The sequence below is a fragment of the Mesoplodon bidens genome, assembly GCF_964165515.1.
Source record: "Mesoplodon bidens genome assembly, contig: HAP1_SCAFFOLD_159, whole genome shotgun sequence".
Classification (NCBI taxonomy): Eukaryota; Metazoa; Chordata; class Mammalia; order Artiodactyla; family Ziphiidae; genus Mesoplodon; species Mesoplodon bidens.
In genome coordinates, this window is record NW_027672558.1 from 530758 (window position 1) to 547685 (window position 16928).

Consider the following 16928-nt stretch of genomic DNA (forward strand, 5'->3'; position numbering starts at 1 on the left):
ACCTTAGTACAGTTGACACAAACAACACAGGGGTTAGGGTGCCAACTTTTTGAGCAGTCAAAAATCTGAGTGTAACTTACAGTCAGCCCTCTGTATATACACAGTTCCTTCATATATGTGGTTTTACATCCACGGATCAATTTAACTGCAAATCAGGTAGCACTATAGTATTTACTATTGAAAAAAATCTGCTTATAAGTGGACCCAAACAGTTCAAACCCGTGTTATTCAAGGATCAACTACAATCAAGGCAGTGTGGTGTTGTCAAAAGGATAGATACATAGAACAATGGAACAAAATTGAGAGCCCAGAAATAGACCCACACAGATATGGTAAACTGATTTTTGACAAAAGTGCAAAGTCAATTCAATGGAGAAAGGACTGTTTTTTTCAACAGGTGGTATTAGAACAGTTGGATATCCCTATGCAAAAGAGCAAAACAAAACAAAACGTTCACACCTGCCTCATACTTTGTGTAAAAAATAGCTCAAAGTTGATCATAAGCCTAAATGTAAAATGCAAAACTATAAAACTTGTATGAGAAAATGTTTGTTACCTTGGATTAAGCAAAAAGTTCTTAGATGCAACTTCAAAAGCTTAATCCATAAAGGAAAAAAAATGGTAAATTGGACTCTATCAAAATTCAAAATATTTTCCCTGTGAAAGACACTGTTAAAAGAATGAAAAGAAAAGCCACACAGACGTGGAGAAAATATTTACAAACCACATGCTTGAGAAAAGATTTGTATGCAGATTTTAGAAAAAACCTCTTAAAACTTAACAGTAAGAGAACAAATAACCCAATTTTTAAAAGGGTAGAAAGATCTGAACAGACACTTCACCAGAGGACAAGTATGGCAAATAAGCATATGAAAACATGCTCAACATGATTTCATTAGGTAAATGCAAATTAAAGCCACAATGAGATGCCACTATACACCTATTAGAATGACTAAAATCCAAAAAAAATCCTGGCAGTACTTAATGCTGACAAGAATGCAGAGCAATAGGAACTTGTATTCATTGCTGGTAATAATACAAAAATAGTATAGCCACTATGGAAGAAAATTTGGTAGTTTCTTATAAAGTTAAACATGGACTTGTCAACAGTTGCACTCCTAGGTATTTACCCAACAGATTTGTAAACTTATGTCCACAGCAAAAACCCACACATGAAAAACCACTTTATTCATAATTGTCAAAAGTAGGAAGCTATCAAAATATCCTTCAATAGGTTAATTAATAAACTATAGTACATCCATACAATGGAATACTATTCAGCAGTCAAAAGGTATGACATGACATTCTGTTAAAGGCAAAACTATAGGGACAGAAAACAAATCAGTGGTTGCTAGGGGTCTGGAGAGTGTGGTTACCCATAAGTATAGGGGAAATGCTAGAATGAATCATGTGGTACTGGATTATAGTTGAACACATCAGTATAAACTCATGTTTAGCCTAATATAGATACAGATGGATAGATGCAGAAATAATTACAGTTGACCCTTGAACAATGCAGGAGTTATGGGTGCCAACCCTCTGTGCAGTCAAAAATCCACATATAACTTGTAGATTGCCCTCTGTATACACAGTTCTGAGTCCAAGTTCGCTCTGCTCGCTGCACAACAGGCCAATAAATCAGGAGATGAAGTGTTGAGGCAAGGAATAGTGACCTTATTTGGAAACCCGGGCCTCCGAGAAGATGGTGGATTAACGTCCTAGAGTACCATCTTATCGGGGTCTGGATGCCAGTTTATTTTATAGAACAGAGAGGGGGAGGAGATGAGGAAGTAAACTAAAAAGGCCACAAGTCTTGCAAAACATCTCCTGGTTTGGCCAGCCTCGGGGAGGGGATGTGTTAATTTCTTCTTTCTTGCAGCCATTCACTGGTGGGCAGGGTCAGGATGTTGCCCTGTGAGCTGAACAAAAGCACTTTAGTTTAACATTCAGGCAGAGGGGCAGGGTTCCCCGAGGTAGGCCATTATGTATGCCAATAGCTATAGACAACATCCTTTTAGTGATTATAGTAACAAAAAACAACGGAGAGCAAAGGTTAAAATAAAAGAAACAGATCCACCATGGAGTCTGATTTTGCTCTTCCCTGCTACAGTTGCTCTGTATCCACGTTTCCGCATTCTCGGATTCAACCAACCACAGACTGTGTAGTATCATAGTATGTACTATTGAAAAAAAATTCTGTGTATAAGTGGACCTGTGCAGTGGACCCATGTTGTTAAAGGGTCGACTGTATAGATACGTTTTTACACGTAGATTAATATATTTCCTAGCTCTAGCCACTGAGAGGTCCTGGAAACAACGACACCACAGTGGCAATGAACACAACCAGATCTTGGTTTCTAATACCATGCTCCAAGAAAAGGAACCAAGGGCTCCTTAGGAAAATGGACTATTCCAGAGCTGGGTCAGAGAAAATACAAGATGAGCCTGGAGAATCTTGAAGTCCCAGAAAGTAAGGAAGTGCTCAAAAAAATGATGAGGCAATGTTAAAGGGACACAGGAGCTAACTAAAATAGCTTCTAATGGCCAAAGCTGAGACAATTTGAGCAACAAAATAAATAATGTAATATTGGATTATAACCAAAAGTATAAAATAAATATCCATGAATACATGCTGATATAAATAAATGAATAAATGGGGAGAGTACATATAAATGTTTCATACAAAAGAATTCCAAATAATTTATGTAGATATTCCTCCTCCCCCAACTATGGAGGTGGATCTTAAGTCCCCAGTCCTAGAATGCAGGCTGCACTTGGTGATTTGCTGCCAAAGAATAGAATATGGAAGGAGGGTGGGGTAACTTAAGTAGAGAAATGTAGCAAACACTACCTTTGATAGCATGTACCAGTGATATGATATGGTGAGAAGGGCACCTCACTCCTGTGGCTATCTTCCCCAAAACTTATAACCCCACTTTAACCATGATAAAAGCATCAGATAAACCCAAATTGTGGGACATTCTAACAAAATGCCTGACCAGTACCTCTCAAAACTGTCAAGGTCATCAAAAACAAGGGAAGTCACAGCCCAGAGGAGCCTAAGGAGACATGATGACTAAATGTAATGTGGGTCTTGGATGGTATCCTGGGACAGAAAAAAGACATTAGGGGAAAACTAATAAGATTCAAATAAATTATGGAATTTAATTAATAAATAATGTATCAGTATTCATCAGTTGTGACAAATTTACCATACTAATGTATGATATTAGTAATAAGGGAAACTGGGCAAGGGCTATATGGGAACTCTTTGTATTTGCAACTTTTCTGTAAACTTAAAATCATTCTAAAATTTAAAACAAATTTATTAACAGAGAGGTAGTGGAAACCTCAAGCCATAAGTTTCAGTATGAAAGGGAATATGAGGTGGAGTGGTAGTGGAGGGGGAATACTGTTTTAAGATGGAAGACATTGCAATATGTTTGCTGATGAGAATGATCCAGTAGGAGGGGAAATTTTGATGATGCAAAAGAGGGGGATAGAAAAATTTCAGAAGTGTAGTACCTGAGTAGGAAAGAGATAGGATCTGATTCATAAATGAGAGTGTTGGCCTTGATTAAGTGCACAGATATTTCAACCATAGTAACAAGAAGGAAGGCAGAATATATGGGCACAGATGCATGTAAGTGGGTGGATGTGGAGCATGGGTTTGTGGAGATTGTCTTCTAATTGCTTCCATATTCTCTTTGAAGGAGTAAGCAAGGTAATCAGTTGAAAGTGGGAAGGGAGAGGTGGTGTTGGCAGTTTGAGGAGAGAAGGGACTATGTATAATAGTGTTCTTGGAGAGTGAGTAAGTGATTTTACTAAGAAATTATGCAAGGACTTTTTGGCAGCGTTGAGTACTCATTTGATATTTTTGGTGATGATTTTAAAATGAAAGTAACCAATACAGTTTAAATTTTTTTTCTCTAACAATGTTTAGCTGCTTGGCTGCAGGCACAGAGGAGGTGTGGACCTGAGTGTATCCGGGTCAGAGATTTGTCAGGGAAGCATGGCAGAGGGAGATATGGGGGGGGGGCAAGGGAGTTAAGGGTGTTTGCAAGGAATTAATTAAAATGACGGATCATGGAAGGTGGGCCCTGTAAGGAGGGAATCGAAGACATTAAAGGAGGCAAGATGATGGATAACAAAAAGGAGCTTATGGTCAATGGATTGGAGCTCTTTGTGTAGCTGAAGGATTATTACAGTGAAGAGTGCCTGAATAATTGAGCTGGAAAAGGAACAACAGGTAGCCAGAGTATAGGGTGTTTGAAATGAAAATGATGAAGGTATTACAATTAATAATGATGAAGCTGCCAAGAATGATGACAGGGGAAGGGCTGATGGGGTGACAGTAAAAGACAGTAAACTGATCTTCATTTATTTAAAAATAAAGTGACTCAGGAGATACATGATTAGAGTAATGAAGAAGTTTAGAGTTATATAGATAGCATGAGCTTCAAAGCAGCAATGAGGCAACTATCCTACCAGGATTACTACAGCCTTGCCTTGCTCCCTTGGTGATCTAGAAACTAGAGCAGTTTTTCCAAAGTTCAATCAGGTTTTTTTTTTTTTTTTTTTTTTTTTTGCGGTATGTGGGCCTCTCACTGTTGTGGCCTCTCTCGTTGCGGAGCACAGGCTCCAGACGCACAGGCTCAACAGCCATGGCTCACGGGCATGGCTCACGGGCCCAGCCGCTCCACGGCATGTGGGATCTTCTCGGACCGGGGCACGAACCCGTGTCCCCTGCATCGGCAGGCAGACTCTCAACCACTGCGCCACCAGGGAAGCCCTCAATCAGGTTTTAGTACTCTGATTTTAAAAATTGCTTTATAGAGGCCCACTGTTAGAGATGATGATTGGCTGAAGGTGGCAGGAGAAAAAAGTGGAAATGGAGAGGTCAGGTGGATTTCAGAGTGATATAGGAGGCGGAAGTAACAAACCTTGGTGATTGATTAAATGTAGGTTACAAGAGAAATGAGTTGAGTCCTAAGTTTCTCTTCTATATTGACATTTTGGCAAGACCTAATTAATAAACATTTGTTCAGTGTCAACTTTATACAGAACCAAAAATGGAAGACATATTCCCTACCTTAATGTAAACATAAAATATAAAATGAGTAAATAAATATAAAAAGCATAAATAGCTTATGCCATATGCAAATGCAAATTAAATTGTTACATACCAACTACTTAATTTCAAAGAAAATGTAGGGTTAGTCAAGGAAGCTTCCTTGAATTAAATTAATTTTTAGCTAGATTTTGAAAGAAAAGATGGTCATTTAATTAGAGGAGCCTGTAATTTTAAGGAGAAAAATGGCAAAAACAGAGGTAATAATGAATTCCAGCCATGGAAAGGACAGTAAGCATACCAACTTGACTAAAATAAAGGGGATTTTTTGGAGCTTTTTAAGATATGAGTCCATCCCCATAGTACAAATTATTCCACTACTGTACAGTATGTTCCTGGCAACTTCTCACCCATCTAATAGGGCAGGAGAAGATCATTCATAGTTTTGATGACAGGATCATTCTCATTCCTGAATGAGCAAGTACCAGGAGCCAGGCATTGTGATAAATGCGAAGCATGCAGTGATGGAGAAGACACATTCCCTATCCTCAAGGTACCGTCTTATGGCAAAAACAAACACACAGACAGTTATAAGACAGTGTGATAAATGCTTTTAGACAGCATGTGGAGTGCTATAAGAACAAAGAGGAGAGTTACCTAACCCAAACTAAAGAGTTATAAATGACTGCCTACAGGATTTGAGCAGAGTCATGAATATTTAAATATGAATTAGGCAAGGGAAAAAGGGTGAGAAGGTAAGGATGAATGTTCTGGTCAGAGGGAACTGCATGTGCAAGAGCTTGAAGGTTATAGTTTGTCAAAACCCTGGATTACCTCAGTGTAATGACCAATCTGAATGAGGGTTGGTGGTACTTAATCACTTTTATCAGTCTAAGGGAGTGGTTCTCAATATTTTTAGTTTATGAATCTCTTAGAAATTCTGTTGCAAGCTATGGATCCTCTCTATAGAAAAATACCGAACTACACACACACATACACACACAGAGACACACACAGACACACACACAGTTTTACATATCATTCCATGGATCCTAGGTCAAGAACTCCAACTCCAGAGCACCACCAAATAATAGCCCCATTCCACAGTATCAGCAGTTGCTATATCAGAGACTCTTTCAATTAACTTCAGTGTCTGGATTTTCAAGCATTCAACACCAACTTTTGACTCATAACTAGAAGATGTTATAGGTACATGGAGGTGATGCCCCAGTGGTCCACTCTGCTTCTCTTCCAAGGCTGTTAGAAGGGAAAGGCATTTCCTCCCAGGTGATAAGCTACCTACTAGCAGCATGCCTGACTTAGACAATAGGATTTCTTGTAATACTCTTCTCAGATAGTTTGTATGGACTGCATGGGCCACTCTTTTCTGTTTCTATATGTATATCAGGGTTTTTTGTTGAAAATCTGGACATTTTAGGTTATATCTTATAGAAACTGATTTCTGACCTCGCAGGGGGATTGTTGCTGTATGTGTGTTTTGTTTATTTGTTTATTGACTTCTCTGGAGTAATTCGTTTTTAACTGTGGCTTCTGTGTATCACAGTGGGGTCAGCATAACTCAGTGGTCTTCAACTGGGGGGATTTTGCCACCACAGGAGGCACTTGGCAATGTCTGAGAACATTTTTAGTTGTCACAACTGGCGAGGAGGATGCTTCTAACATCTAGTGGGTGGAGACTAGGGATGCTGTTAAGCATCCTACAATGCACAAGACAGTGCCCTGCAACAAAAAATTATCTAGCCCTAGATGTCCATAGTACCAAGGTTTGAGAAACCCTGGTATAGTTTAGTGGCCAGCTAACAATTGGTCAGTGGTTAAGCTAAAAACCTTAAGCCAGTAAGGCTTCCACCTTTTGCCAATGGATGTGTGTGTGGATTGGGGCACACAAAGTTTAGGCTGTTTATTAGTCTGCCCAGGCTTTCAGTTTCTGCCATTCTTCACATGTCTCCACTGTGCCTCACATTCTTCCAGGGACATGTAGATAACTAGGGCCCTTTCCAATCTCTCCTTATTGTGTGCACAGCCTTACCAAACACCGGGGATGCGAGGGGGCTTTCCAAGGCCCACTATAGCTGTCTCATTCCCTTGATCCCCTTGATAGATTTCTGGCTGTTCTGCGGATCTATTGCTTGTCCCAACCAGTGTGCCTTCCTTGATTGTATTCAACACCCATGGGCATGGAGTTTTTATGTGCTCTGCTCCAAATAAATTTAGTCCCCTTCAGCAGCAAAGCTGCTGGCTTTCTTGGTTTGCCTGCCCTGGTAGAACTATTGCTGATGGAGCTGGTAGGGGTGGGGTAGGGAGTGGAAGCACCCCAAGCTAAAACATACAGATTCCCACTGTTCTTACCCAAGGTTCAATAGTTTTTCTTGACTAAAGGCTTCTTAATTTGTTGTAAGCCTTTGGTCAATTTCCAGGTCCTAAAATGGTTGTTATTGGTAATTTTGTCCAGTTTTATCATTGTTATTGGGGGAGAGGATTTTCCAAGCTCCTTACTCTGCCTTTCCTGAAGTCTCACCTTCAGAGATTCCCAAGACTACACTTTGAGAAACACTAGCATAGGACTTTGGGGTTGGACAACTTGAGTTCACGTCCTAGGTTCCCCACCTAATGATTATATGATCTTACAAAGTTATTTAACATCTCTGACCTTTAGTTTCCTGTCCTTAAAGTGAGAATGATAACATTGTACAAAGTCAATTTGAGGAGTACAGATATACTGCATTTTTTAACTGTTTATTAGGATCTCATTGTAGATACACCATAGTTTATTCAGCTATTCCTCAACTGCCCCCACTGACGGACATTTAGTCTTATTTTCTAATTATTTTGCTATTATAAACAAAACTATTATGAATATCCTTGTGCATACCTCTTCATATGTGACGGTTTCTATAAGGTAAGTACTGAGAGGTGAATTTCTGGGTCAAGCAATAAATATACATATTTTTTATTATTTTCATAGAAACTTCCAGATTGCTATTCAGTGTGTCTTCACCAATTTATACTCACTTTACCAATGTTTGAGAGTATGCATTTCTCCACATCTTTTGAAAACTCATGTTTTAATCAAACTTTAAAATTTTTGTCACTCTGATGGATAAAAAATGATATCTTAATACCCATTTCTCTGATTACTACTAAGGTTAGAAGAGTTCATGTGTTTACTGGTCAATTCTGGTGACTTTCCTATTGATATCCTTTGGTCATTTTTCTATTGAGTTATCTTAATGATCACAAGGATTTATTCTATATCCTGGGTATTAACCCTTGTATGTTAAAAATATTTTTCCTGTTACTTGTCTTTTAACTTTGTTTTTTGCATTGTTTGCAAAACAGAAGGTTTTTATTTTCATACACACAAATTATCTTTTATGCTTTTTGTGTCATATTAGAAAGGCTTTTCCTACCTCAAAGTTGTCAACATATAATAGTTTTATTTTTTATATTTTACTCGATCAGTAATTTACTGTTGAGGCTGACGTGACTCTAGAATCAATTTTTCAAAATTCATTTTTCCAAAACTAGTTATTGAGTAATCTGTCTTTTCACCACTGTTACAAAATGCCACCTTTAACATATACCATATTTTCATGTACAGTTGAGTCTGTTTTGAGACTCTATTCTGTCCCCTTGATCTCTTAGTCCATTCTGCATGAATATCATACTTTTTAAATGACTATAGCTTTATAATACATTTTTATATATAGTAAGACTTCCCCTCCATGCCTTTCTTTTTCTTTCTCAAAATTGTTACTTTATTAATTCTGAGTATGATTCTTGGAATTAGCCTGTCCAGTACATGAAAATTTTCACTGGGATTTGGATTGGAAGTACATGGAGTTTTGTGTATTAATTTGTGGGAGAATTCCTATCTTTTCATTATTGAATCTGCCCATCTGTGAGCATATTTCTCCATTCAAGTTTCCTTCAAGTCTTTCAGGATAGTTTTATAGATTTCTCCATAGTAGTCTTCCACATTTTCATTTTTTCCCAGACACTTTATAGTTTTTGTTCCTCTTATAAATTTGAACTCCTTTTTATTTACCTTGTCTAAATGAATAACCTGATGTATAAGAAAGTTTGATTTTTTGCTAACTTTTTATTTTGATACATCTTCAAACTAACAGAAGAGTTGCAAGAATGGTACAAGGACCTCCTTTATATCCTCTATCCATGTCTTCTTTTTATATACTTGAATGGCTTCCTTTTCCAAATTTAGAACTCTGATCTGTTTTGAATTTATCATGGACACCCAGTGACAATATGAGATATGGACTCAATTTTATCTCTTTGCAAATGATTATCAGTTGTCCCAACACCATTTATTTAAAAATTCATATTTTCCACAGTGATTACACCTGCCAGTTTTTACATACCAAATTTCTATATGCATTCATGTATATTTTTGGACTCTTTACACTCTTCTGTTGTTTTAGCTGCCTTTTCCTATACCAACATCACACTGTTTTAATCATAGAAGTTCTATACTATGTTTTAATATCTAGTAGGGGGCTAGTGTCCCCCTCATTGCTCTTGCTTATTTCTTGGTAGAAGACTTTTTGAAGGAAGTTTTCTGGGTCCTGATTTTTTAGTTTTCCTAAATAAGTATTTATTTATTTTTATAAAATAAAAATGTAAAATAATATAATAATATAAAAGAGTGTGATCTTTTCCTTAGAACTGCAGTATGCTAACACCGTGATGCGCTTCGATTATGTCTGGCTTCGAGACCACTGCCTCTCAGCATCTTGCTACAACTCTAAGACTCACCAGCGCAGCCTAGACACTGCCAGTGTGGATTTATGTATCCAGCCAAAGACCATTCGTCTGGATGAGACCACACTCTTTTTCACTTGTGAGTGGACAGGAGACTTGGTCTTCTTTGGGGTACTCTTTTAAAGAACAATTGTTTTACAAAAAATGATTTGCCCCTTTCCAAAACAGGGTATTCTTTTAGTTACTCTTTGTTTTTCCTTTCTTTGGAAGCACTTATTTTTGAACCTTTTATTTTTCTTCTTAAATAAAATTGCTCTAATCTACAGCTGACATCATTCTTAACCAGTAAATTGTTGGCAGTATTTATAATTATTATTTTTAATGCCTTTGATTTTTCCCTTAAAAGGGCCAGATGGTCATGTGACTAGATATGATTTGGATTGGCTGGTGAAAAACAGCTATGAAGGGCAGAAACAAAAGGTCATCCAGCCTAGAATCTTATGGAATGCAGAAATCTACCAGCAAGCCCAAGTTCCATCTGTAGATTTCCAGAGCTTCTTAGAAACCAAGGAGGGACTGAAGAACTTTCTACAAAACTTTCTGCTCTATGGAATTGCTTTTGTAGAAAATGTCCCTCCTACTCAGGAACACACAGAGAAGTTGGCAGAAAGGATCAGCTTGATCAGGTAAGTCATTAGTTTCCTGATATCTGCAGAAATTAATTTCCAGTGACAGGTATGGTCACCTTCGTTTTTCCAGAATATTTTGTGGCCTGAATAACGGGATTCCCATTTATAGTGCTTTATTTGAAGCCCAGATTTCTAATCTCTAAAGACACTTACATGTTAAATATGGTGAAGACTTCAAAGTCATTGGTATTTTTTTCCAGCCCAGTGATGCTCAAAGTAGGAGTTAGTCATTGTACACGAGAAAGGGCACTAACTGTGAGTAAAGAGAACCAGATAGTAGTCTGAGTTCTACCATCAAGCAGTTGGGTAAACATAGACAACTGCATAACACACACACCCCTACCCTCAATCCCCACTCCTGCCGCCACAGTAGCCTCTATTTTCCTATCTTATCAGTAACAGGATTGAATAAGATAGTGTCTAAAGATCATCTACTTTTGATCTTCTATTATTCCTAAGGCTTAATTCAGAGCCTGGTTGTTAATACTACTGCCTTATACTGTATAGCATTTAACCAGCATATTCAAATCCATTATTTTCATTGGTCATTATAGTAATCCTGATAAGTGTGTATTTTATCTCCTGTTCTACTGATGAGGCTCTTGAGGCTCAAATGTATTAAGTGGCTTGCCCAGGACTGCTCTGCTAGTCAGCAGTAGAACTGGGATTCAGATAGCTCAGGTTTCCTGATCCTAAATACAATGTTCTTTCCATTGCATTTCTAGGTAGTATATAGATTTATCTTCTGTAGTGATGTAAACCAACTTTGTTATAATTAGTACTTTCCTTTTGTTTCATAAGAGCCAGATATAGCTCATTGTGTAGCAGACAGTATGCTGGGTCATTTGCCCTATCCTAGTAGAGCATAGTTAACATTTGTGAACCATTCAGTTTCAAACACAGTTTGAGAACTTTCAAGTAAAAAAGCTGTGCTAGTAAGCAATAAATTGACAAGGCTTTAGAGGTTATAGTTCAAAAGGAAGACCATTTCCTGTTTGTATTTTGAGGGTTCAGAGAATAAGATGAACTCTGAAAGCTAAAGAATTAAAGTGACCTTTAGTCAGATCTGAGCCTACTAGGAAAATAACTATGAAGTCAAAACCCATGACGTTATTGTATCTCTCCTCAAGGAGAGATACAATAACAGTGATACAGCAACTCTCACTAAATACTTGCTAATATAAACTATCCTTTCTCTTTTTCTTATTCCTCCATGTCTAAAAGATGGGTGAAGATCTACATTAATCACTTCTAAAAGCAGCTACCCAAAAACATCTTTTTCTATGTGAGGAAGGTGAGTGCAGGACAGAAGTTTGGGTGTGAAAACTATTAAAAGTAGAAACATAAACAGAGTGGGATGGTTCCCTAAGCTTTCAAACTATATTATCCTTTCACCCTTTTCCCCCCAGCTTCCTAGAATATTACTCAGTGGAGGAATTGTTTAGACTGGTGATGTGTTCAACTGTCATATTTACCTTATAGATGGAAATCTGGAGCCAAACAATCTATTGTTCTTTGTGAATAATTAAAGAAAGTATTGGAAAGAGTTTTGAATGATAAGAATGAAAGGTTTCCTATACTTCATTTAACAGAGAAACCATCTATGGGAGGATGTGGTATTTCACTTCAGACTTCTCCAGGGGTGACACTGCATACACCAAGCTAGCTCTGGATCGGCACACTGACACTACGTATTTTCAAGAGCCCTGTGGGTAGGTGGATTAGAATTTTCCAAAGTGAGATCATTACGTGTGATGGTCTTGAATAGTTTCTTAATCATTCTCTGTTTTATTTGAACCAAGATCATATCTGCTGCTGCTGCTGATTTGTGTGACCCTTTCTTTTCTCCTTAGAAACATGATCATTTTTAAACACCCTAGCTCAGTCTTCTTTAGACTTATAGGAATAAAATTTTTGAAATGATTGAAAATCTACCTTACTACATAAATGGATGTAAATTTTGTTTAATTTACATTTTTTCTGAAAGTAATTACAAATAACTTACCAAAAATGTATTGATTAACCATTAGTTTGGGAATTTGTACAGTTTTTCATATTTAGTTATTATGTTGCAAAGGGGTCAATCTTCTAAACACAGCTACTTTGGGTATGGTAGTAAGAGGAATTTAAATCCAATTTACAAGAAGTTAGGGAGGAGGAATGAATGAAAAATAACCTTCTTACATGGACTCCGAAGCTATTGAGTCAAAGATAACGTATACCATACTTTTTTGCAGCTTTATTGAGATATAATTGACATATGACATTGTGTAAATATAAGGTGTACAATGTGTTGATTTGATATGGTCATATACTGTAATATTATTACCACCAGTAGCTAACAGAGAGTAGATCTTAAATCTTATCACCACAGAAAAGAAATAGTAATTATTTGACATGATACATTGATTTCCTTTAAGGGTTTGGAACCTAAGAATATTTGGTTCAGAGGAGGAAGAATAAAGCATCTTTTTTACATCCTGCTCAATGTTATTGATATACAAAAAGCCCTGCATCCTCATTCTACAGGATGCAGAAGGAAGAATATGAGGAAATGGGATGAGAAACAGTTGGACAGGGGTTGAGGTTCAAATATTGACTGCTCTTTTCTCTCTGACTACTACCAGAGATACACAGTTGTCTGTGCCTTTAATTTAACCCTTTCTAATCAATGGCAAGGACCAAGTACATGAGCAGTATAATGAGAGTGGTTAAGAGTTCAGGCTATGGCATCAACCAGACCTGGATTTGTATCCCAACTGGAACATAGGTTAGCTTTGCAATCTTGGAAAATAACTTAACCTCTCTGTGCCTCAGTTTCTTCATCTGTAGAATGGGACTAGTAATAAAACCTGTCCATTTGTATTGCTTAGGGATTAAGTTACATGATGTATTTAAAGCACTTGGCATACTTCCTAGAACATAATAAATGTTCAATAAATACTAGCTATTATTATTATCATTTTAGCCATTGTCATCATCATCATCATCATTATATGCCTTATGCTTTCTAAAGCTACCTTTGCTCAGGATCTCATCCTTTCCAACCTCCTTGGGGATTTCTCTCTCCTGTATCTTCAGCCTTCCATACATATTGACTCCTTCCTATCAGCTTCTCATTTCTTAAATCTCTACTTTTGTACACTTCCTTTGACTCTATCTCCTTCTAGTTACAGCCCCACCTTACTCCTCACCTTCACAGCTAAACTTATTGAAATAATTGTCTACATGCAGTGTCTTTTCATTCTCACTTCTCATTCACTCTTCAAACCTGTAGTCAGCTAGTTTATCCACCCCCTTCCCAATTAAAATTAATCTCTCCAAAGTCACCAGCAACTAACTTATTGCCATACCCAGTGTGTACCTTTCAGTCTTCATCGTATTTGGCCCCTGGGGCCATTAACCACTACCTCTTCTTAAATATCCTTTCTTTTCTAGTTTTCCTTCTATATCTATAGCCATTTTCCCTCAGTCTCCTGTGCCAGCTTATTTTCCTTTGTCCTTTGTCGTAAATATTGTTGTCTCAAGGTTTTCTCCTTCTCCCTCTTTTCTTACTTGAAATGATCTCTTCAAATGACTTCTTCCATGCTCTTGGCTTTAACTATCACCTACAGACAACTACAAAATCTACCTCTCTTCTAAGGTATACATCTTCAACTGGCTACTAAGTAATCCATAACCTAGAAATTTCACAGAAAGGTCAACATAGCCAGAACTGACCTTTCTCATTTTAATTGTATTTACCCTAGGTTCTCCTTGATTTTATTCCTTCTATCTTTATTTATGTTTATTACTTATTTTACTTTGTTGTTTACTTTTCCTTATTTTTGCTTGTTTCCTAAATTACTATTAATTTTATTTTCCTCTTGCTAATTTGAAATTTTTACTTTAGTTTTCCAGTCCATTAATAGTTGCATTTCCTTTTCCTGTTAAATTTTCAGCCATATATAACTCAACTATTTCAACATGTCCTTAAACTGAACCTCTTCCTCAACCCCTCTCACCCCCTTATTATCATCCAATTATGCATCTGCCTGCATTCTCTTGGCAGATGGCATTATTATTTGTCAGGTTGTCCAGGTGAAAAACCTGCAGTCATTCTAGATATTTGCCTGTTCTTCGTCCTCTGTCGTGTTGCTTAGGTGTGTCCTCTTTTCTATAAAACCCTTCTCTAAGCTCAACCCCTCAGTATTTTTCTCTGCTATTTCAGTTATCCAAGTTGTTTTCCATGTTTTTTGTCATCTTGCTTCCCACCAGTTCATCACCCATCTCAGTTTAAACTCCTTGCTGTTTTACGTTGATATCTTTGGTCATACTTTTTTTTTTTTTTGCCTGGAATGCCTTCTCCTCACCTCAATCTCATTTCAGCCCAACTCTTGCTCATTCTTTAAGACTAAGCAAAACCATTCTCATCCACCTCCAGAAACATTTCTCTATACAACACACCACTACAATAATTTCCTGTGTTTATGGCCCCACTGTATCTTGTATACAACTTTATTATAGTGCCTGTTGGTACTTACTTGCTTCATCTCTTCTTAGTAGACTGGCCTTCTTTAAAACAGAGACTATACCTTATTCATGACGGTATTCCCCGGGTCTGTCACATATAGCTATCAATACATGTTAAATATGCTTAGGAGGAACCTGTAGTGGCATTAATATTTCAAAGCACAAAAAAGTACAGCTGGCTATGAAGGGAAGACAATTGGGAAATGAGATTTATTTCTTAGTGAAAAGAAGATGACACAGTGGTGTCAATAATCATTTCATATATATTTTTTCTAAAACGTTGATATATTCTCTTTTCTCCACTGAACGGAATAATTTAATTTTTCCCCCTCTTTAGCATTCAAGTGTTTCACTGTCTTAAGCATGAAGGAACAGGTGGCAGGACACTGCTAGTAGATGGATTCTATGCAGCAGAACAGGTACTTCAGAAGGCACCTGAGGAATTTGAACTCCTCAGCAAAGTGCCATTGAAGCATGAATATATTGAAAATGTTGGAGAATGTCACAACCACATGATTGGGGTAGGGCCAGTCTTAAATATCTACCCATGGAATAAAGAGCTCTATATGATCAGGTGAGTACCAAAGAACTATCTCTCAGTGTAATGTATTTGTCAGATATTAGTCTTCTAATGTAATGAAAATTCCTAATATCCTATGTCTATCACATTTTAATATTGCTATTGTATAGCTTTCTATTAGTACAATTTCCATTCCTATTATAATTCCCATGGAATAATAAATAGGCCAACAGACAAGGAATGCTAGATTGGAGGGGACAGATACATAGATAGATACTACATGGTAGGTTAAACAGGGAAAGTTTAGCATAAAGAATTAGGAACTAGGATAAAAGAGTGACTATGAGATATGAGGAAATTAATGTATATAATATTCTTTCAGAGCAGCTACAGTGTCATTGCATTTTAAACACAATGCTTTGCCATCTAATTTGATAACAAAATAATCCATACTCCTCTGTGCCTTAAACACAAGACAATTAAGTCCACTTTCCTCTTTTGTTGTTCCAACATTATGGGTATGCACTGGTAATAAAAAAAATTTAATATTATGGAATGACAGTATGTAACATTCAAAATGCTGGTAGTAATAACTGTATCACCACAATTTGTAATGTGCTGAGCAGTGGTGCAAAATGATGAGAGCACCACATACGTCTCTGTTGCTACTACTCAACTCTGCCATTGTAGTATGGAAGCCACCATAGACATATAAGTGAATACATGTGGCCATGTTCCAATAAGACTGTTTCTGGACACTGAGAGTTGAAATTCATATAATTTTCATGCATCACAAAATTTAAAAAAAGATATGAGGAAATTCATTATAGTACCCTAGGGCTGGGGCAGAGTATCCAAGGAAGAATAAACATGGAAGAGGTTCAGATCTGTAAGAAAGAATGGTTCAGCCACCTGATATCAGTGAAGTTTGCTGATTTAGCCAGGCAGGAGCTGGTCTAGAGTTGCTGAGCAAACAATAGGCCACCCTTCCAGAGTACAGGCAGGCAGGGAAGCAGGCAATCAGCAACTGGTGGTGTGAGTGTGCAACGGAAGCCTAGGTGCCAGTGAAAGCATGCAATCTAGGTGCTCTTAAGTCTTCCTGCTTTCACTGGCACTCAGACTTACTTTCAGTGTGTGATCCCACAGAACACAGGAGGACTCCTGCAGGTCATTCAGGGGCTCTGGTTTACTATGCTGAGAGGGCTATGGAAAGGTTGTCACCAGGATGAGGCTGCAAGGTGGCATAGGGACCGTGTCCTGGGCCCTGAGGTTTGGTGCCACCTGATGCCCTCACACCCACACAGCAGAGACCTGGCTAGGGCCAGTAATAGCAAGAGAACCTCTTTCTGCTGCAGTGTCCCTCCAACGCCAGCTACTGAGAAAGTTTAATGTTGTA

General features: G+C 37.6%; 1 protein-coding gene across 4 annotated transcripts in view; it reads left to right on the forward strand.

Annotated features, from left to right (window-relative positions):
- TMLHE (trimethyllysine hydroxylase, epsilon) overlaps nt 1–16928 on the forward strand; it is a 61777-nt gene that overhangs the window by 23738 nt on the left and 21111 nt on the right. The window contains exons 3-7 of one of the 4 annotated variants that reach the window (XM_081259306.1): nt 8243–8272; nt 9774–9950; nt 10218–10497; nt 12093–12212; nt 15350–15586. In XM_081259306.1, coding sequence (XP_081115432.1) covers nt 8243–8272; nt 9774–9950; nt 10218–10497; nt 12093–12212; nt 15350–15586 — 844 coding nt within the window. Of the gene's footprint in view, nt 1–8237; nt 8273–9773; nt 9951–10217; nt 10498–12092; nt 12213–15349; nt 15587–16928 lie in introns of all 4 variants that reach the window. The other 3 variants (XM_081259308.1, XM_081259309.1, XM_081259307.1) reach the window with 3 other exon arrangements.